Source organism: Crinia signifera, chromosome 5 (genome assembly GCF_055691185.1).
Source record: "Crinia signifera chromosome 5, ASM5569118v1, whole genome shotgun sequence".
NCBI lineage: Eukaryota > Metazoa > Chordata > Amphibia > Anura > Myobatrachidae > Crinia > Crinia signifera.
In genome coordinates, this window is record NC_139221.1 from 212,528,268 (window position 1) to 212,551,126 (window position 22,859).

General features: G+C 44.7%; 1 protein-coding gene across 3 annotated transcripts in view; it reads left to right on the forward strand.

Moving 5' to 3' along the window:
* SUGCT (succinyl-CoA:glutarate-CoA transferase) overlaps positions 1 to 22,859 on the forward strand; it is an 848,669-nt gene that overhangs the window by 706,868 nt on the left and 118,942 nt on the right. For 2 of the 3 annotated variants that reach the window (XM_083188510.1, XM_083188511.1), the window contains one exon: positions 19,516 to 19,579. The exons of the other annotated variant lie outside the window; for it this stretch is intronic. In XM_083188510.1, coding sequence (XP_083044636.1) covers positions 19,516 to 19,579 — 64 coding nt within the window. The remainder of the gene's footprint in view (positions 1 to 19,515; positions 19,580 to 22,859) is intronic. 3 annotated transcript variants of the gene reach the window in all.

Genomic DNA, 22,859 nt, shown 5'->3' on the forward strand with positions numbered 1-22,859 from the left:
ACCGGCTTCATAATAGAAGGAGCACCTACTTGATTTTGGAGCCTCCTTTTTATGAGATTATTTTTTAGGCACCATGTAGGTTTCTAGGCACCATAAGATGCTAAAAGTTAGGAACCCCCCCACAAGTGACCCCATTTTGCAAACTACACCCTTCAGGGAATTCATCTAGGGGTATAGTGTACATTTCAAACCCCCAGGGGTTTCACCAATTGTGGTACAACTGGGCAGTGAAAATGAAAAAAATTAATTTTTCATTTTCACAGCTCAGTTGTATCAAAATTGGTGAAACCCCTGGGGGTTTGAAATGTACACTATACCCCTTGATGAATTCCCTGAAGGGTGTAGTTTGCAAAATGGGGTCACTTGTGGGGGGGTTCCACTGTATGGGTGCTTCGGGGGTCATTCAACCAGAATCTGTGCTGCAAAATCCAAATATCACTCCTTCCCTTCTGAGTCCTGCCATGCACCCAACTGGTATTTTTTGGTCACACGTGAGGCATTGCCGTACTCGGGAGAAATTGGGGCACAGATTTTGGGGTGCTTTGTCTCCTTCATTCCTTGTGAAAATGAAAAATTTTGAGCCAGATCTGCATTTTTGTGTAAAAAAATGTAATTTTTTACAGAAAAATGCAGTTCTGGCTCAAAATTGTTTATTTTCACAAGGAATGAAGGAGACAAAGCACCCCAAAATCTGTGCCCCAATTTCTCCAGAGTACGGCAATGCCTCACGTGTGACCAAAAAATACCAGTTGGGTGCATGGCAGGACTCAGAAGGGAAGGAGTGATTTTTGGTGGTGGAATGAATGGTGGGTGCTATGTCGCATTAGCAAGACCCCCGAAGCACCAATACAGTGGAACCCCCCCACAAGTGACCCCATTTTAGTCACCAGCTTTGGGAGGGGGGCTGGCGCTGCGGCTGGCGGGGGGGTGGGAGGGGTGCTGGCGCTGCGGCAGCCGGGTGGGTGGGAGGGAGGGGGGCTGCCGGGTGGGAGGGGGGGGGGGGGCTGGCGATCGGTGGTGATCGGTGCTGTACTTAACAGCACCGATCACTGTATATATATATATATATATATATGTGTGTGTATATATATATATATGTGTGTATATATATATAAATATATACACACATATACTTGTTTGGCGGCCTGGCACTCACCCAACGGGGTACACCTGCCTGGGTGCCTTCCGGACGCAGAAGATAGTTAGAAATAACTCACAACAGCGGCACTCTTCAGGAACTTTTCAAAAGTGTATTCAAAACGAGCAAACCAACGTTTCGGGGACCGTAGTACCCCTTTGTCAAGGTGTGTATAACAATAACGCATAAAACAGTTCTTACCTATATAGGAGGTGAAGTGACTGGCACACGAGGATCAGCTGCACGGGGGCGCCGCGACCAGCGCCGGCGGAAGAGGTCATAGCCGGATATTTATATATATATATATCTTATATTAAATGAATTTAACCCCCAAATTAAATTTTTAACTGTGCTGCTGCTGGCGGGGGGGTGGGAGGGGGGCTGGCGCTGCGTCTGCTGGCTGGGTGGGAGGGAGGGCTGGAGGGAGGCTGCCGGGAGGGAGGGCGTGCTGCCGGGCGGGTGGGAGGGCGGTTTGCCGCTCGGTGGTGATCGGTGCTGTACTTAACAGCACCGATCACCACGGATCTCTGTGTTACCGAGCGGCTTAGCCGCCGGTAACACAGAAAACGCTGCAATTGGCTGTTCACTTTTGAACAGCCAATCGCAGCGATCGCCGACCGGGGGGGGCACCCCTGTGACAGCAGACATCTCCAAACTGTCACCGCGTCTATAGACGCGGTGACAGTTTAAAGCCATGACGTATATATACGTCAACGGTCGGGAAGTACTTCCCGACCATGACGTATATATACGTCAAATGTCGTGAAGGGGTTAAAAGTTCACATTCCACTTCACCATAAAAAAACCTTGAAATGTATTCGCCATCTGGTCATTGAATAGGGTGATTCACCGTTTTAGTCAAAAATTCGCCTTACAGCACAAAATCGCCATAAAAACATGGCGAATCAGCCTCATTGAATACCGCCCTATGCTGTACATGAATAAACTGTTGTAAATGCCTTTGGCCTATAAGCTCACATTCTACAAGACATAAGGAAAATGTAATATACTGGGAAGGTAACAAAACTTTGAGAACCTGTTTTATGTCTGTACTACACTGGGGAGGTCTCCTATTATAATAGTTCAGTTGATCTTGTTTTGTGCCTATACCCTTTCCCATTGGAACACAAGCTTTTAAAGTTATGCCAACATTTGTTTGGCCATGTAAGTGGTATAAGCCTATACAAAGGTATGTGTGTACATAGTACCTCACAATGGCATCGGATCAACACATGAAGGGGATAAGTGCTTCACACATGAAAACAAATGTGACTCAAACCGCTCTGTACCAGTGAACTTGAAAGGGATTTATCAGAACAGAAAGACATGAGTAGTATATGAAATGACAATTATTCATGTATTTTCCACATCCTTTACTAATTCATGCATTCTGCATGTTGCCAGCTAGCAAGTACGCACTGTATACAGGAACAAATTACTTTGCCAGTGATACAGAGTTTGCACAATGTAAAATTATTTGATTGCACCAAACTGTTCCTGACTTTTAGGAAAGTATTGATTGTGCCAGAACAATAATTAATGATTCACAAAAAGTGAGTTTATTGCAGTGTTTTAAAGGTTCAAAAATATTTGTAAGATTTCCATTAATTCGTAACTAAATTGTCCAAAACCACTTTTTATTTCATTATGAAAGTGTTCCCACTGTATACTGTATGTAAATTCACAATTTGTTAAATCTATAGCATATAGCATATGACAAACAATAGATTGCCTAACAACATCTACTGTAGATCAGTATTACAGAACATAGAAAAACAAATCCATAAGGGCAGGCTTTTCACAATATGCATTTTTATGCAGATAACATTTATTTTTATCTAGCCTAGTTTGCAATAGTGTATTTAGTATTTAGCTTTTGCTGGGAGATGGGTCTGATAATATCCTATTTTACACAACGACAAAACCAACTGTTACAAGGAATCACATACACTGGATCAAGATAAAGGGCCTTATTTTGGTTCATTCTTTCTGACAAAATCCTTCTTAGATGGGCAAAACCATGTGCACTGCAGGTGGGGCAGATGTAACATGTGCAGAGAGAATTAGATTTAGGTGGGGTTTTACTTCAAAGTGAGATCTATATTGCAGTGTAAAAATAAAGCAGTCAGTATTTTCCCTGCACAGAAACAAAATTACTCACCCAAATCTAATTCTCTCTGCACATGTTACATCTGCCCCCTCTGCAGTGCACATGGTTTTGCCTATCTAAGAAGGATTTTGTCAGAAAGAATGAACCAAAATAAGGCCCAAAGTCTTGGTCTTTATTTTTGGAGCTGTTCACAGCACACCAGGTACACAGTGTAGGCAAGTATAGTTACAGCAAGCAGCATACAGGTAATCCCAGGTGGGGGACGCCCTGGCCCTCACCTGCCCCGGCGCTCGCCATCGCTTCGTGCGGGGGGGAAAGAATGCACGGGGGGGGGGGAGAATGCGACTGTCGCTCCGTGAGGAGGGGGGTGCGGCCCAGGCATTGCAGGGAGGGGAGAGGGGGGGGATTAGTGCGGTCACCTCCGTCTAGGTCGGCGGACATCCGCTCCATCAGGGGGGGTTTGATGCGGCCACTGCTACATCGCTAAATGGGGAGATGGTGCCGGGTGATACTGGGCGGGCCCCACCGCATCGCATGGGGGGGGGGGGGTAGAGTTGCTTACCTCCATGGGGGGGACGGGACCTCCGGCTCCTTTCTTCCGCCCTCCAGTGGCCAGCGCCCTAGGCAAATGCCTAAGGCTGCCTAGTGGTGGCGCCGGCCCTGCACAGCATAGTTCAAACTTCAGAATGCTCCAGTGCCCCCTACCATAGCCCACACCCCCACCTATCACTTATGACATCACCTATGACATCCTGCCCTGGAAACACTTTTATTAGGAAGCCACAGGTGCTGCTAATCAGTCCAACCTTGAACACATCAGTTTTCTTTCTGCTGCTTCTGTTTTAAAACCTAGACTGGATTGTCCATATTACTTTCATGTGTAAAGGAGTGATTTTGACTACTATTTATTTATTTATTACTTAATTATTTACAGTTTCTTATTTAGCGCAGCAGATTCTGTTGCGCTTTACAATAGTAGACAGACAAACTGGGCAACAACAGGCAGACTTGGAGGTAGGAGGGCCCTGCTGTAAGCTTACAATCTATAGGGATATAGGGGGAAACACAAGGACAGGCACCAGTAATAGCATAGCAGTTACAAGTCCAGAAGGGAAGCTATATAATACATAAGTGCCTCGGAGGGTTATGTATGTAGAACTTAAATATGATAGGCTTGCCTGAAGAGGTGAGTTTTCAGGGAACGCTTGAAAGTTTGGAGACTGGTGGAGAGTCTTAATGTGCGTGGAAGGGCATTCCATAGGATGGGAGCAGCCCGATAAAAGTCCTGTAATAGTGAATGGGAGCTAGTGATCTGTGCAGAAGAGACGCAGATCTTGTGTAGAGCTTAGTGGTCGAGATGGGAGATATTTTGTGATAAGTGCAGCGATATATGCTGGTGCAGTATGGTTAATAGCTTTATATGCAAGTAGAAGTGTTTTATATTGAATACGGTAATATACAGGCAACCAATGGAGGGACTGGCAGAGCAGATCAGCAGACGATGAGCGTCTTACAAGGAAGATCAGCCTAGCAGCAGCATTTAAAATTGATTGCAGTGGTGAGAGTCTGTTCTTGGGAAGACCAGTTAAGAGACTATTGCAATAATCAATGCGGGATATAATGAGTGCATGGATAAGAGATTTGGTAGTGTCTTGTGTGAGATAGGGTCGTATTTTGGATATGTTTTTTAGATGCATGTAACATGATTTGGAGACAGATTGAATGTGGGGAAAAAAGGACAGTTCAGAGTCGAGGATCACCCCTAAGCAACGAGCTTGTGGGGTAGGGTAGATTGTCGAGTTGTCAACAGCGATGGAGATATCAGGATGGTAACTGTTAATTGGCGGGAATATAAGTAATTCCATTTTGGAAATATTGAGTTTGAGTTGGCGACAAGACATCCAAGATGAGATGGCAGAGAGACAATCAGAGACTCGACCCAAAACCACTGGTGATTACTGGTGACTACTATGTTCTGCGCTAGCCTTGCATATTATGTACAAATTGGGACTTACGTTTATGGTGATAATAATAATATTGCTTATTGTAATATTGCTTATTATATATAACAACCACCCCTATGAGATGCAAGCAAAATGACATGGGTCAGTAAATATGCATCCTGCAGAACTGAATCCTAATGCAAAAGATTCATGTGAGATGTCTAATAAAGAAACTAATCTCTTATCATTTTGCTATTTATACCAGTGACCATAATGACATTTAGAAAAATACCATGTTTAATGTAGATTTTTTTGAGTATTACAAAATAAAAGTTGTGTTCTTGTAAATTTCTTTAATATCCGAAAAGCAAAGTAATGTATATTCCGCATTGTTACCCTTTGCTTTAATTGTGCAAGTAGAATCATATCAGTAATGTCAGTGGCTATTCCATGTTTCCAAATACCACGTAGACAACTGGCACAGATGCTATTCATACTTCAGATAAACTTTGTCCTTTACATCAGTCTGAAAGATACAGCATGATTTATAGAGTCCTGAATGCATTCTATAGGGACTCGTGTTTTTACTGTTGCACATTTATTTCACACTGTGCCCTAGACAAATGAGTGAAGTATCAGTCTCTAGGAACATTCCTAAATCTGAAGACAAAAATGATTGCCAACATTAGGATATAATTACAACAAACATTTCACTGCTGGTGAATTCAATTATTAATGTTATGAAGGATGTATTTTGGATAGTTATGTTACCATTATACATGTTTGGGTTTATATACTAAGATGCCAGCTCTATTGAAGATGGGATGTTGCAACCAATCAGAATGTACCTATTATTTACATAGAATCTGATAGGTTGCCCATTGCAACATACCATAGAACTCCCATCTTAGTAAATAATCCCTGGAAAGTCGGGGAAGCATCTAATTGTGTTCCACACTGCCAAGGCTAGAGCTCTGACATCACTAGCTCTGCATGAGACCCCATTCTACAGTGCCAGGAGGGGGTCCAAAGAGGAGGGGCAGCAGGTCCGACCTCTGGCTCAAGTCAGATGCGCACGGGATCACGCACCGGACCCGAGAGGGACTCAAACACATCTGATTTTGCATGATTTCTTGGCCCGACCAGTCGGGATCGGGTGAAATCGGCCCAAATCGGACTAGTGTATGAGCACCTATAGACTGTGAGTACCACTGAGACAGACTAATGTGAATGACTTAAAGCTCTCTAAAATACTGCATAATATGGCTTCTCTATATAAATAAGGGATATAATAATAGCAAAAAAAAGCAACTGTGATATAGTTCAGTATGTTAGTTTTATAGGTTCTGATATTAATATTCCATTTACTCTCCAGGCTCACTCACTAGTTCATATGTTTGAACCATAATGGAAAAGGACAGGAGTTTTAGTATTTCTCTTTGTAACAAGCACATTTTATAGCTGTTGAAGTTGTCACTGGTCCAAATGTAACGCACACGATTACAAAAATATACAAGTACAGTATATGGATCCTAATCAATTCCACTGTGAGTGTCCAAAAATAATGTTCAGGGAAATTCTTACAGTGTTATTCACTTGCAACCCTTCTGAGGCCCAAATCCTCCCAGGGAAAGCTGGACCCCATCTGTAAATGATGACCTGTTAAATATAGGAGTTATTTTTGGAAGCCTTGAATAATGCTTCAATTGATAGATACAATCACTTATGTTGTATTTGGATTAAATCTATTTCTCTATTAGTATTGTATTTCCGTCAAACAGGTTGCGTTCTATATACATGGATTCCAAACTATTTAGCATAGCATATCTCCCCTGAGATACACATATGTAATATTAGATCTTTGGGATAAATAATGGCAGGGTTTTTTCCCTATTGTAAAATAATACTTTTGGTGTCTATATTATGAATTATAAGGAGATATTTAACTAATGTGTGTCCTGATTGTCATCTAGGATTTTGCACTCTTATCCATTTTTCATTCGCATTTGTTTTAAATAATTTTGCTTTTGAGTATTTGCTATTGAAAAGCCTATGGCAAAGAGAGAATAAAGATGAAGCTATGATTTGTTTTATGAATTTTAATTTCATATACATATAGCAACATATCCCATATACTAATTAATGTTGATGATATATATGTATATATATATATATATATATATATATATATATATATATGGAGCTATGGGTATCCATCCACGTGTTAGTTGACTTAGCCAGGAACTGGCTTTGTTAGAACACAAGGGAGGAGATTTATCATTACAGGCTGTGTTTAATAAATATCAGAATCTAACTGGTTGGTACTTTATTTCTCTCTACAAGTTTTTATAATCCTCCCCCATGGTGTAAAGGCCCCCATACATTAGGATGACTACTCCCCTTGGGGAAGTTTTCCGCATACAATCCCAGCCAAGCCTGCCCGGCTTACAAGCAATCTAAGAGATTGCTTCTACAGGTGGGGTGATTGCAGGCTCTGGTACGATGCACACGGTACCACACATCGCATTAGACCTGCTGTGATTCACCTGCAACGTTTGCCGCAATCACAGAAAAAGAGCCCAGATTGCAGGTAAATTGGTCAGTGTATGGAGGCCTTAAGAGTGGATAAAAAGCAGCAGTATGACATACACAATAATTACAGCGTGTTGTAATGACATGCAGCATCTCATTGACCAGAAGCTCTGACATACACTGGAGATGCATCAATCCTTAAAGAGCGATAAAAGAGATCAGTTCTTCTAGTTATCATTTATCTAGTAAAGTCTGAAAAATACTAACGTCCCACACCCCTGGATTAGTGGGTTAATTTTCCATCAACCTAATGAAGTGGGCAGGATGAGACAGAAATATTGGGAATTGCATGCATTTTGCCAAGATGGGAGCAGGGCCTAATCCCTCAACCCCCCTGAAGTGGATGCACAGGTACTGACTAGTCTTCTACAATAACACTCTCCTATTATTCTCTAATGTCCATGAGACTCACAAAATATAGTGACTTCCTCTATTCCCCTGGCAGGGTAGCCTACCCCGAGGTCCTGTGCACTTACCCAGTAAAGTGGCCTGTATGGGAGTGGCCTGTATGGGAGGGTGTTTGACATACAGGGCCTAATTTAGGACAGATCGGACCTGTGCTCCTCATTGCAATGCACAGATTTTCAGTAATTTGCACATCTGCAGGAGCCATTCTAAAAGTATGTGAACAGATCCCGCTTCGGCAAGTCGTGTTGATGTTGTTAAGAGGTTGGGAAGAAGGCAAGGATCTCCTTCAAAGAAAAGAGACCATGGGTGCCATAAGCCAGCCGAGAGTGATCTGATGCTGCATTCTAGGACATATCTGAGATCACTAATGCAGCAGGAGGTGTCTACGGTATTACTATGCCATACGGAGCTGCAATAATCAGTGATAGCAACTCCAACCACATCTGAATTAGGCTCAAAGTACTTTGTGATAAATTGTATTATTAAGCTGCTGCCTGATGCCTCAAATATCATCACTAACCCCCCCCCCCTTCCCCCACATCAGCATTTTGTCCGTCCAGAGGGGCAGTGATTTACATACTCACCGTAAACTGTGATAATGCATTATGCTAGAACTGGCTATTAGACTGGGAGAACAGTGACATTGCAAAGTAAATGTTGTATGCCAAATGCTGAAAACTATATGATGTGTAGCATTTTGTTAACATGTTGGCATGAGAATGCTGATATGAAGTATGTCAACTTTACTACAATTATTGTGGAATGCCAGACATTGCTTCAGTTATTCAATTAGTTTTTTCACGGCACCCTTATGCCAAAAGTTTATTTATACAACAGAAGAAACTAATATTTTACACCAATTGTATATAAATGTCATCCTTAGGCTTAATTAAGTGTTTGTCCACATATTTTATGATTGGCAGCCAAAAGCACTGGTTTTGCCTACTACATCAACAATATATAATTTGAATTGACCAACCCAGGGGACCCCTGCAGGTTTTCTGAGGCACCACAGCAGGGGTTATTTTGGTTCACTCTTTCTGACAAAATCCTTCTTAGATGGACAAAACCATGGCCCTTATTCTGAATCGGACGGTACGGGCCGCGTGCGGCCGTACCGCCGATGTTTTTAGTCTGCACATGCGCAGAGGTCAATCTGCGCATGTGCAGCCCCATTCGCCGCAGACGTATTTCGTCCGCCGCAAAGGGGGCGTATAGGGGCGTGAGGGGCTTCATACCCTCATTTCCCTATGTATACGCCCCGCGTTTCATGGGCGTTCCCATGCAAACGCGGGGCGTATGCATGCTAATCAGGGTATGACGCCACTGATGGGGGCGGAAAGCTGACGTCGCCGGATGTCAGCTCTCAGCCCCCATACAAGCTATCACACGGACGATTGTCCGTGTGGTCTCAGCTTGCGGGAGCTGCTGTGGCGTGCGGCCCTGCCTTCGATGGTCGACGACCATCGAATGCAGGGGGCAGCTCCCACCATGGTGGAGGCGTACGCCCCACCATTTTTATGCGGATCGCCAGCCGTCCGTGTACGGACGGCCGTGGCGATCCGTCTCGTGGGCGGGGATTGGTTTGTGCGGCCGGAGCCCCGTGTGCGGCTCCGGCCGCACCAACCAGAATAAGGGCCCATGTGCACTGCAGGGGGTCAGATGTTAAAATGTGCAGAAAGAATTAGATTTGGGTGAGTTATTTTGTTTCTATGCAGGGAAAATATGGACTGCTTTATTTTTACACTGCATTATAGATCTCACTTTGAAGTAAAACCCCACCCAAATCTAATTCTCTTTGCACATGTTACATCTGCTCCACCTGCAGTGCACATGGGGCCTTATTCTGGTTGGTGCGGTCCGTTCCGAATTCTTTTGGAGCTGACCAAACGCCACGCTGTGCGGACATTGTAAGAAGAAACGCCCACAGGTCCTCCGCATTCGGATGGACTCACTCTGTAAGAAGAGGGTGTTTTTTCGGACAACATCCAAACCGTGCGTGTGCGGTGGGAGCACAAACATTCTGCATGGTCTTACAGCGCCAGAACGGACGGGAAGCTGCCCGTACGCACCGATGCGGGGTATTTCCGCAAAACTCACGACTGTTATCTGAACTCATACATCTGCCACACTTATGCAATTAGCCAACCTCATAAAAAATGGATTGTTTGTCATTGTAATCAATTAATTCCTGTGTGTGTCAACTTCATGTGTGCAACCCAATCCCATGCAAAGGGTACAGTAATTTGTGGTGCCTTCGGTTGGAATGTTGTGGTTGGCTCCCCTGTTGCCCCCTTTCTGCTACCATTGCTGTCTGCTGTTCTTGAAGTGTTTGTCCTATACTTTTCTTATGAAGCCACCTGATGTGTTCCTAATGATTCTGCTGTGGCTGTGTATGAAATGAAAAAAATTTTGTACATTTTTGTTTAAATTTAAAATTCTTATTATGTTCCCTTTATTTTTTGGCATGTGCCAAATAACATGCTATAAAATTCTTATGTTTTCCTGAAAGGTAATACATTTTATTTTTATCCGCAAATGTGTGCTGTTATTGCTGAATGTAAAAGTGACATGTAAAATTATATTAGTGATACCAATTTCTATCCATTGCTTGCAGTGTAAATGTGTGTAAAATAGCAAGCATGCAGTGGTGTTTTCAGCATATATTTGTGTATTTAGTAATGGTCCATTTAGGCAGCAATGCTTCCAATTGAAGCTATGAAAAGAGTGTAATTAATCACTAATGAGTAGAGGAGTGGATTGTACTGTGTTCAGCTGAGAGTGCTTCAGGTGCGGGCATACTAATTGGGCGAACCGAATGCCTAGCGCATGAACAAGTGCTCTCCGCAAACTGAAACTTGCTTATGAAGACCGCATATTTCATGCGTGTTGGTTCGTTTGCAGTCGGTGTGCTGTCCGAATGCACGCCTACCAGAGCTCGTGCACTCCCTCGTGTACGCCCATATTTACGCCCAGTTTTTCCCACTTTGAAACCACTCCCTTGTGTAGGTCCGAATGACGCCCATATTACACCCATATTTCCCGAGTCAATTCGGTGGACATTTCTGTACAGTATTAGTGAGAACGAGTACGCAGACCATGCGTGGCACATGCGCATTGCGTTGCCTGCGCATGTGCAGACGGCTAAAAAGCGCCCTCCGAAAGAATTCGGAACGGACCGCACCAACCAGAATAAGGCCCATGGTTTTGTGCATCAAAGAAGGAATTTGTCAGAAAGAGTGAACCAAAATAACCCCCAATGTTAGGGAACCACTGCCTTTCTGTGGTTCTTGCATACTAAATCTAACAGTAACTTCTATAATTACGGTACTGTAGTATTACTATTATATTCAGTTTACATCTAAAAGTACTAAAAATAGAGGTGACTTCAAGGGGGCCATAATATTTGTCCTGGCAGTATGATAGCTTTACTTAGACCTTTAATACATATTTGGTATGTCTGTATCTGGGAGAAATAGCCATGTACTGTATATTGTTGACTTTGCACTATAATGTGTAATTGTAGTTTTGAAAAGTGCATTTTTACTGGTTTGGAAATATTCAATACCTGTAAAGTAATCCAGCCCAAACAGTATTTCATTATAAAGTTTGTTTTGGTAGAATCACAAATTGTTCCATGATAAATGTGCAAATTAGTAATGATTGCTAAGAAATTAATTAATAAGTAGTCTCTCTGACACCCTACTCTTAAATGGCATTTTCCATTTTGTTTCACATATTCTCCTGTTTTCAGCCATGTTAATGTAGTACAGAACACAATGACAAGTCTAGATTGTGACCGTAATCGAAATAGGTACGAAATTCTGCCAGTCGGTCAGAATCCTGACTGATCCCGATATTTTACTTTGTATCCTTGATCTTATCCGAGCCCTCCCGCAGATTAACCCTAACCATCCTATCCAGCAACCTAACACTAACCTCTCCCACCCCTATAGCCTAAAACTAAACCTCCTACTCCTGAATCCCTAACTTTGGTATTTACCTTTGGGATCTGTCGTGATTCTGACCATTGAGATCCCGCTCTCAGTATCCTGACTGCCAGGATCCTGATTGCTGGGATCCTGACTGCATCCCAATAATGAAAGGAAAGTACCAGCTTTGGGTGTATGTCCCCGTTTACCAATATGGCACCTGCCAGGGGTTCCAATCATGGACAGCGAGTACTTAAGGTTCATACACACTGGGCGACTATGCCCAGCGTGTATGGACAGCAATTATCGCATTCATCGCTGCAGGGAAAGCCGCTCAGTGCATACACATTGAGAGGCTTTCCCCTGGCCCGGCGCCGACGGAGGGGGGGAGGAGCGCTATGCAAAGCCATCCTGAAATATAACCAGCAGATGAACGGCTTTCCTGGCGATGCCGCCGGGCCATACGCCGGGCCATACACACTGGGCGGCTTTGAGCTGAAAGCCGCTCAAACCTGCTGTTTTGAATGACTTTCAGCTCAAAGTCACCCAGTGTGTATGGGCCTTTAACCTGCTGGTGGCCCATCCAGTATTTTGCTGTTATTACATTTCCGTTATTGAGCTTGGAGAGTGCAGAGTGGGCATGTCCTGGCAGAAGTGAGGCTTGTAACTCCTACACCACAGCATCTGCACATTCTCAACAGTGGGATGCTTTTGATCTTTTATTAGCTAATGACTGCCTCCTCTCCATACAGCACATTCTCTGCATGCAAAGGCACAGGTACAGTCTATTCTGCCATACATCTGTGGCAGAATATACTGTATTTTAGCATAGTTAAATACAAAGCTAAATACTGGAGCTTGATGTAATTATATAAAAAAAAGCCATCCCCATTGCACATCTTTGGTCATGTGAGGTATTGGGACAGGGATGCAGCAAGTCTTTGTATAATACCTACCACCCTACCCACTTCCCATGCACTGAGAGGTGAGTGATTCTATAGGGGGTACTGCTGTGTGACATAACAGGAATAAGGGTTACTATTGCTTGGTGTAATGTGAATAAGGGGTACTGTACTTCTGTGTGTTGTAATGTGTGTCGAATCGAGATGGACCTGGACAGAGAACCTTTATACTCACTTCTCATTTCTCACAGTGTAATGTACTTTTTAATCCTTGGCCCTAGGTATGTACACAAGGGCATCGGTGTGTTAAGTTTATTGTTGTTTACTGTCATCTATTTCCCAATATTGTATGTATTGGAGAGATATAGGTCATTGCCGTGGTGTGTGACAGGAGGGAGAGCCAGGTAGCTGGGCCAGCTAATTACCATGTGCATCGCATATGCTAGTCCATTGTGCGAGGTGTGATAGGTGTTGCTGGTAATGTAATAGGGCCTACACAAGGGGCAATTTCTGTGCATTGTCTAAGTAATCTACCTGTAACTTAATTTTGACTAGATCGCTTAGAAATTGCCCCTACATCGCTCTGTGTGTAGGGGCCATAACGATAGCGATGCGCGGCCCCGCGCTTTGCGATCACCCAGCGATTGATATTAAGTTTGCTGAATAAATATCTCACTGGAGAACACCGGCCCTGGCAGATCTCTCAGCACACATCGCTGGCACAATGCTGTGCAGCGCTGTGTACTGAGTGATCTGAGCAAGCTAGCATTCTCCCCGAGTGTGGGCCCAATAACAGAACAATGTCTGAGTGACTGATAAAATAGCTGACACACCAAGCTATTTATCTAGGTCAGCAGGTAATCTGGGAGATAATTAGGTTATATCTCCCAGAGCATTTACAACGGGTCTCTTCTGCACTATACTGGCTGACATAGCATTGGGATATCTGACCCAACCCCCTGAGTAGACTTTGTGGCACCAGGGTGGCATCTGCCAACCAGGGATATAAGGAGAGCAGTCTTCTCAATGGAGAGCATTCTGTCTTGGTGGATCCCTTATAGCAGACATCAGAGGAAACCCTACCAGGGCAGGGCCTGCGTGAGCCAGTATCCCAGGATGAGGGACACAGGACTGTCTAGCTAACAGTAGTGGTAATGCTGCAGATTATGGAGATTTCTATTTCTGACTGCAAGAGGCTGCTGGAGGATCTATGCTACCAATTATTCTGTACCATGTGATCATCTTATTCTGTTGTGCTATCATAATTAAGACATTTTTTATATATTCTTGTCTGCCTGAGTAAATTTAATCCCACCAAGGGTAACCACCTTCCCAGCTAAAAGTGGGTTTCTCACATAATGCGGCAAATGTGCCTGGTGAAGAGATAAAGTGGAGACAAAGTGAAAGGAGATAACACACCAGCCAATCACCTCCCAACTGTTCTTTTTCAAACACAGTTGATTGGCTAGGGCAGGGGTGTCCAAACTTTTTGCGACAAGGGCCAGTTTTGTGAGGTGAAAATGTGGGGGGTCGACCATTCAGCCTGACATTCTTTGAATCATTAATCGCATCAGAATGGTCCCCCACTCTGCCCCCATTCAATTATGTCCCCCAGCCTGCCCCTTCACTGTATATTCCCTAGACTGCCCCCCTCTCTGTATTTCCTCCAGCCTGCCCCCATTCACTGTATGTCTCCCACTCTGCCCACTTCACTGTATATTCCCCTGCCTGACCATCTTTCTCTTTATATTCCCCAGCCTGCTCCTTCTTCACTGTATGTACACCATTCACTGTATGTTCCCCACTCTGCACCCATTCACTCTGTCCCCCAGCCTGTCCCCCCTTCTCTGAATGTCCATCACTGCCTCCATTCACTGTATGCCCCAAAGCCTGTCCCTCCATTCACTGTACGTCCCAAAGCCTGTCCCTCCATTCACTCTATGTCCCAAAGCCTGACCCTCCTTCACTGTATGTCCCCCAATCTGCCCCCATTCACTGTATGACTCCCATTCACTGTATGACTCCCATTCACTATGTCCCACAGCCTGCCCCCCTTCTCTGAATGTCCATCCATGCCTCCATTCACTGTATGTCCCCCAGCCCGACCCTCCTTCACTGTATGTCCCCCACTCTGCCCCCATTGACTGTATGTCCCCCTGCCTGCCCCTGACTTCTCTGTATGTTTCCCAGCCCCTTTTGTGAGCCAGAGGATGGAGAGGCAAAACAGGAACTCCACTCTGCATGTTACGGGAGCAAGCTTCCCCCTTGCTGCACCGGTACTTGTGTAATATCTGGGCGCCCGATTTTTTCATTGTATTGCATCGCATCGCATCACATGCAATATAGTGGCATACAATTCATGCAATGCGATTTTTAATTGTAAAGACACGATTTTTAATTGCATAGTCACCCATGGGTGATTTCATACCCCCACTATCCAACTACGCATGGAGTTATAGTCACCCATGGGTGATTTCATACCCCCACTATCCAACTACGCATGGAGTTGATTTTATATAGCGTGGCGAGCGCAGCGAGCCACCGAGCCCAAAGCGTGGTGAGCGCAGCGAGCCCCGCGAAGGGACGCAAAATACATGGAAAGTAATCCGCCTCCCCTCGCGGGGCTCGCTGCGCTTGCCACGCTTCGGGATCGGTTGTTCGCTGCGCTTGCCACACTATATAAAATCAACTCCATGCGTAGTTGGATAGTGGGGGTATGAAATCACAATTAAAAATCGGGTCTTTACAATGAAAAATCGCATCGCATTGCATGCCTTAAGTAGTGGCATGGGATGAAAAAATCGGGTGCCCAGATAATACACAAGTACCGCTGCACCCCCTCCCCACACACTGCTGTCATTGTGATTGCGGAGGAGGGTGATATACAATTGCAGCTGCAGGGGTTGGATGCACACTCACCCGAAAGACGCCAAACACATCTCACTGTGGCAGCTGGCACCTCCTCACTGCTGCAGACAGCAAGGTAAAGGCAGACTCGCCGGGGCCCCACCTTTAGTGCTGTGTGTCCCGCATCTGATGCTCCACCCGCTTCTGGCTGGAGGCTGCGGGCCGCTTGAAATGACAGCACAGGCCGCAATTGGCCCCCAGGACGGACTTTGGACAAGCCTGGGCTAGGGAATATCTCCTTCCACTTTATCTCTTCACCAGGCTTAATAAATCTGCCCCAATGATAATAAGGGTTACTACTGTGTGACATAACATGATTAACGGTTACAATTGTGCGGCATAACCTGTATAAGGGTATTACTGTTAAGTAATGTAATTAAGGAGCCTACTGTGTGATATAATGTGATTAGGGGGCTTCCTTGTGCCATAAAATGAATAAATGACAAGACACTACTACAGTATGTGACATAAAAAGATTAAGGGGAGTATTGTATGGAATAGCAGTGTATACCAGATTTTGAAATCAGAAACACCCTCAGGGGGGAAAGTTAGTAGTGTGAGTTAATGTCAGACTACTTCATTCTTTAAATTTCAAAGTTTTGTTTTTGAAACTTCAAATTTTACTGAAGGTCAAGTTGTTTATCAAATCATCACAATAGATACCGGTGTGCCAATTTTTATATATGGTAAGAATACAAATAAATAAGTATACCAAACAGCAGTGTATGGGCATCTTAGTTTTAGTCAACTGATCTGCTCACACAGTCAGGCACTTCTCTTACTCATCTAACTTCAGTACACCCCATTTAAAATTGTTATAGACAAATGCTGTTTGCTAGAAGAGCTTTGCTCTTGCAGCAGTCTCCATGGTCATAATCAGTATTTTTATTCAGTTTGCTGCACCTAGAAGTGTCCTTTTCTATTTTTCAGTACTCAAAAGCACTAGTACTCACTACACTAGTACTAGTTGCACCATCAACCATTGTACTGGGCACAGTGTTCTTCTCAACAGTAACCTTCAACACCTACCAGCATCAGTGTTACTGTACTGGGTGCAGTGTCTTTCACCACAGTATTTGAAATATGGAAGGCCCCTTAGCAGCAATAATACTCACATACTGTGTATCTTCAGCTCACAGTAATGCATGGTAGCCAATACAGTACATCCATAGGCTTTGTAATGAGGGAAAGGTGGGTCAGAGATCACCCCCACCCCAATATTTGAATGGTGCCAGGCAATGTATGGGTTGTGGGGCACTGTGCAGATGCCATCTAGTGTTACCATCGGCAATGTCAGAATGGAGAGAATACCCTTTACTGCTGCTCCACCCACCACCCCCAAAAACCCTTGTGTGCCCGCCTACAGGGTCTTCCTTCACCCTGCTCCTTGCTACAGCTACTACATTGTATGGCTACCTATGGTGCGTTGGACAGTCCTATAGTAAAAGATATACACTATTAAACAATATATGTTTAAGAGAGCGCACATATGACACCTATATATTTTAAACACTGATATTATTTATTAATGTATCACATAAAATTCAAACATGAATAAAATATCACATTTAAAAAGAAACAAGGAAAAGTCGTGGGGTGTTAATACTTTAAATCAAAGCGCAAATGGACTTCAGTCGGGAACAAAGTCTCTGAAATAGGACAAATTTTAGCAATCAGAGGGTCCATAAAGTGAATTATTCCAATAAAGCAGGCTCCACACAATTAATCTGATAGCATTATTGCTCCAATCTGGTATAGTTCTGTTGGGATTGTAATCTCCGTATTGATGTTGTAATAACGTGCACAATTCCTTCAATAGTTATTAGACAGTCTTGTGAATAATGGTTACAACACTAGCCATTTGGGATGATATTATAGTTTTTAGAAAGTTGTTAACATACCGAGCCTGATTTGTAGAAAGCCACGGGGGACCAACAGGCGGTGGATTGTAGTCCTCGATTGCAGGGAACCACAGGGGATAAGTAGGCAGAGGGTTGCTGTAGAGATAAGCAGACCGCAGCGTGAGACCAGCTCACTTCCAACTGTGTCTGCGAGTAGTCCGCTCGCACTCAGCTGGGAGTGGACACTCGTTAATGGTCTTGTTACCACTGCTGCCTTGTGTTCTTCTGTTCCTCCGCAGTGTTACCTTTGTGGACTCACCGCTGCTGAAAGCAGGTATTAGCCGGGTCCAGTGCGTGTGGCTAAATACGGATGATATTGCGACATATAGTAAAAGATAAAGATATATGTCAGAAAGACTACATTATCTTTATTATAAGGACATATCTGCTAATTCCATTTGAGGAGAAACCTAACCAAGCTTTCCATTATCCTACACTGAGCCTCAGGTTGGCCTTTGAAAAAGCTACTCTGCGAAGCGTACGCCGGACTGACATCCACAATAACACTCAATGAGACTGACACTCTAGAAATCTCACATTTGTAACAAAGTGTTACAATCTTTCCTCTGAATTAAAATACGAGATACAGTGTTTCAAAACGTAGGAAATGGTTCCCAGGCTACATAGCTATAACTAAGGGATTCAAGTTTGAACACAGCAAGTAATAAACCACAGTAATGCCAGTACCAAATCACAACAGCAATTGAGGCTGGTTAAATTAAAAGTGTGCCACCTGCCTGCCACCTTTTCTTTTTAAACACTCAAACTGTCTTTGTTGTGTCTTCATATCACTATATGTTATATGTGTTTTTATATTTCGCAGCCATTTTAATTATGACTTAATAAAAGCTAAATTTTAATAATTGAGGTGCACCATATCAAGGACAAACTTTTTTCTCTCTCTTCTTGTGCCCATATTTATTTGTCCATAGATCGCACACCCTCATAAGCTTATATAAATATCTTTGTTATATTCAATTAGAGGGTCCTTGTTTTCTATCATTCTTCCTGTGCGATTGGCACATTACCCCTTGAGCCTCCAGTACAATCCTGCCCATGGGATATTTTTTAATATACTTGTACAATAATAATTTGCCTACTGTAAATAATCATGTGATAGTTGAGGCCTCTGGGTCTTTTAAACATTGCCTTGTCTTTTGTGGTCCCCCACTAGTACTGTGATCAAGCAATATGTAAACAAAGTAAATATGTATATTTATTTTGCTCTTTGGTTTTATAGGGCCTACACACATGCTGATATTAAGGCATTTTTAAGAGACTTTACTTATGCTTAGTTTGGCAAAGTTGCTTAGAAAATGCCCCTACATTGGTGTGTGTGTGTAGGGGCTACAGCGACAGCAATGCATGTCTCCGCGCGTCGCTTTCACTAGCTGAGATTGATGGGCAGTGTCCATCAATCTCGCTGGTTGCCAGTATTTTCCACCGGAGAACACTGGTGCTGTCAGCTCGCTCAGCACACAGCACTGGCAGCTCACGCTGTGTGTGGGCTGTCAGCTCTGTGTGCTGAGTGACAGAGCTGCAGCAGTGCCCGACCTAGCATAGCTAGTATCTTCTATAGAACTACTACTACTAGGTCTATCTATGACATGCAGTCTGGTTTGCGCATAAATCTATTCACGGGGAGTGTCATGAATTTTCACTGATACATTTATATTTTATAGGTTGCACACAATGGACTCATACTCAAAATGGATCATCCTACAGCAGGGAAGATATCAGTACCAGGTCAGAGTGTGTATTGTGTACAGTATCTGTGTATATGCAAATGTTCACAACCAAATGAGTGCAATTAGCATGTGAAGAGAAGTTAATAACATACAATTCCAAAGACTGGAACGGTCCAACAGTTAAAATAAACCTCAATGAGTTTTGTCCATCAATCAAGTACATACAGTACTGTCACTTCATCAGGGAGAATCACATGTTGCCGGCACTACTGAGGTTGTGTACAATAGGAGCCACCCTGGGGATATTCTTGGAAAGTGTTCTCTGTGATCATTGTTTTCAGATTTCTTACAAAAATGAACCAATGGATTTGATATATGTTGCCTGATATATGAGCAGTGCTTTTATACGGGGATCTTTTTTCTTGTTTAAAGACTTATTTTTCCCACTAATAAGCACTCAGGTGATTGCATGTAGTAGCACCACAGCTATAACTGTATACTTATATGAATGTATTGGGATACGGTCACTAGGTCGACAAGGGGAAGGTCGACATACATGAAGGTCGTCATGGGGTTAGGTCGACAGGGACATTAGCTCGACACAAGCATTAGTTCAACATGGGCTAGGTCAACAGTTAAAAGGTCAACATGGGGTTTTTCCCTTTTTTTTAAGTCAACATGTGCTGACAGGCGTTATTTCATGCAATACCATCCACTAGGGCATGGTGGGAAAATAAAATAGTATCAAGAGCGCAGCAAGACACCATGCCCGAACAATGGTGAGTGCAGTGATCTTTTTTAGTGTCCATGTCAACTGCGTTCACATTCTGGATAAAAAAGTGGTAATAAAGTGCTAATAAATTCATATTAATATGCTGCAGTGCTGCAGTGCCTTTCTGTATGAATCTGCTCTGCCATCTGTACTTATGTGAGCAAAGGCATGCAACTTTTCTTAAACCTAGACAATCACATCAGTCCCTGTCCCAGTGGAGCTTACAGCTATATTCCCTACCACATGTACACATGTACACAGACATTCTACGGTTAATTTGTTGGGAGCCAATTAGCGTACCGGTATATTTTAGGATTGTTGGTGGAAACCGGAGGAAACCCACGCAAGTACGGGGAGAATATAAAAACTCTGCACAGTTAGGGCCATGGTGGGAATCAAACCATTACACCAGGTGTCACATGCCGCCGTCCGGGACCCCCAGCACCCGGACGGACGGCAGGAGCTTGGCGGCGCAGGGAGGCTGGGGACGCTGCCGAGCAGCGCTCGAGGCCTCGATCTGGAGCCGGGCATCGGGGCATTGCTAGGCAACGTCCCCGAACTTCCGCCCGGCAGCGCTGTACGCGTGACGTCACGCAGGCGCCGGGTTTTGAATAAATAGCCGGCGTCTGCTGGGCACAGACGCCGGCTATAGCGTTTTCTATGCTACCCCGGTCCCTGGAGTTTTTGGGGTTCTTTTCCCGGTGCCTCCAGCTGTGTCCTGCGTTTCCTGTGTCAGCATCTCCTGTGTCCAGCGTCTCTTGTGTCAGCGTCTCCTGTGTCTCCTGTGTCAGCGTCTCCTGTGTCCTGCGTCTCCTGTGTCCCAGCGTCCAGTGTTCCTGCTTGGGGAATTCCTGGTTCCCGCTGTGTGTGTTCCTGTCCCGGGACAGAGCCTGCGTGATTTCCACCTTCTCCATCACTTCGTGGGTCACGTAAGTGCTCCTGTGGAGCCCCGGTACTTCTTTTGATTCAGTTGTGGCCCTCCGTGGCCGTTCCCCTCCGCGGGACTGTTCTCTCTTCATTTCAGTGTACTTTTTATCCCTGTCTCCTATTTCCCCCTTGATCTTGCTCCCTAGTCTCCGTCAGGTAGGGGTTTCCCCTTTCCTCTCTGCACTCGGTTTTGGGGAACATCCTTTTCCTGTTTTTCTTGGTTCCAAGGATTCCCTATTCTCTGTTGGGTTTGCGACTCGGTCGCGTTGTCCTGTCCTTGGCCTGGTGCCGGTTAGTTAGGGGTTCCTTATCAGTTAGGCCCGTTAGCTAGATCTGCCTTTTGAGATACCCCCTGGCGATCGTTCACCCTTTGTCTCCACATAACACCTGGCTGCATCGGGGTCGGAGCAGGCTTAACCGGCTCCTTCGAACGCGGCGGCTACAGGCGAAGCCTAGCACAACCGCAAGGGTATTCTGCCCGGGGGGCTCAACAGAGTTAGTGTAGGCTTCGCTGTGGCCGTCCTAAACAGCGGTCCCAGCTACGGGTTCACGCCTGACCTTCCACCTCCAGTCGCCCGTAAAAATCACGTGGTGCCTCGCCAGACAGCGTAACATTATAGCCGGCCCAAAAGACGGACTGACTGGTGGTTGCGTCAGAGGTATCACCAATTTTTCTGTAGATTTTCTATTTTCTCCAGGGAGTTATCATCATGAATCCATCAGCACAGGCATTTTCGGATCAAATTCAGGGGTTAACCCAGATGGTGCGAGACCTGTCCCTGAAGATAGCATCCCAAGAGCAGAGGCTGCGTCCTCCAGACCTCAGTACCCCGGAACCGAAAATGAACTTGCCTGATCGGTTTTCAGGCGATCGCAGGTCATTCTTCAACTTTCGGGAGAGTTGTAAACTATATTTTCGGCTGCGGCCACGTTCAACCGGGTCTGAGGCTCAGCGGGTAGGCCTGGTCATCTCTTTACTGCAGGGGGACCCTCAAAATTGGGCCTTTGGCTTGCCTTCTGATAGTCCGGCTTTGTCTTCGGTGGACAATTTTTTCAGTTCTTTAGGTCTGCTATACGATGGCCCCGACAGGGAGGCCTCAGCAGAGACGCATCTTTGGGCCCTTAAGCAGGGTAAGGATCCGGCAGAGGTCTACTGTACCGAGTTCCGCCGCTGGTCTAATGACTGCGGGTGGAACGTCCCTGCATTACGCAGTCAGTTCCGCTGCGGTCTGTCCGAAGAAATTAAAGACTGCCTGATCCAGTACCCCACTCCTACCTCTCTTGATAAGCTTATAGAGTTATCCATTCGGATTGACCGTCGCCTCCGGGAGCGGAGGTCGGAACGGGGTTCCAAGATCCAGCCGGTTCCCTTTGTGTCGGCAGTCCCAGAGGAGAGTGAGGAGCCGATGCAAGTTGGTGCGTCCCGCATTTCTCCAGAGGAGAGAACCCACCGAATGAGTACGGGCCTTTGCCTGTATTGTGGGAGTAAAGGGCATATCCTCCGCAACTGCCCCAGCAGGCCAGTAAAAGTTCGGCCAAGTGAACGAAGAGAGGGTTCACTTAGGCCTCCAGCTCTTTTCCTCTCTTAACTCTTTACTAGTTCCGGGGACTGTTTCTTACCAAGGGGTTAAGTTTTCCG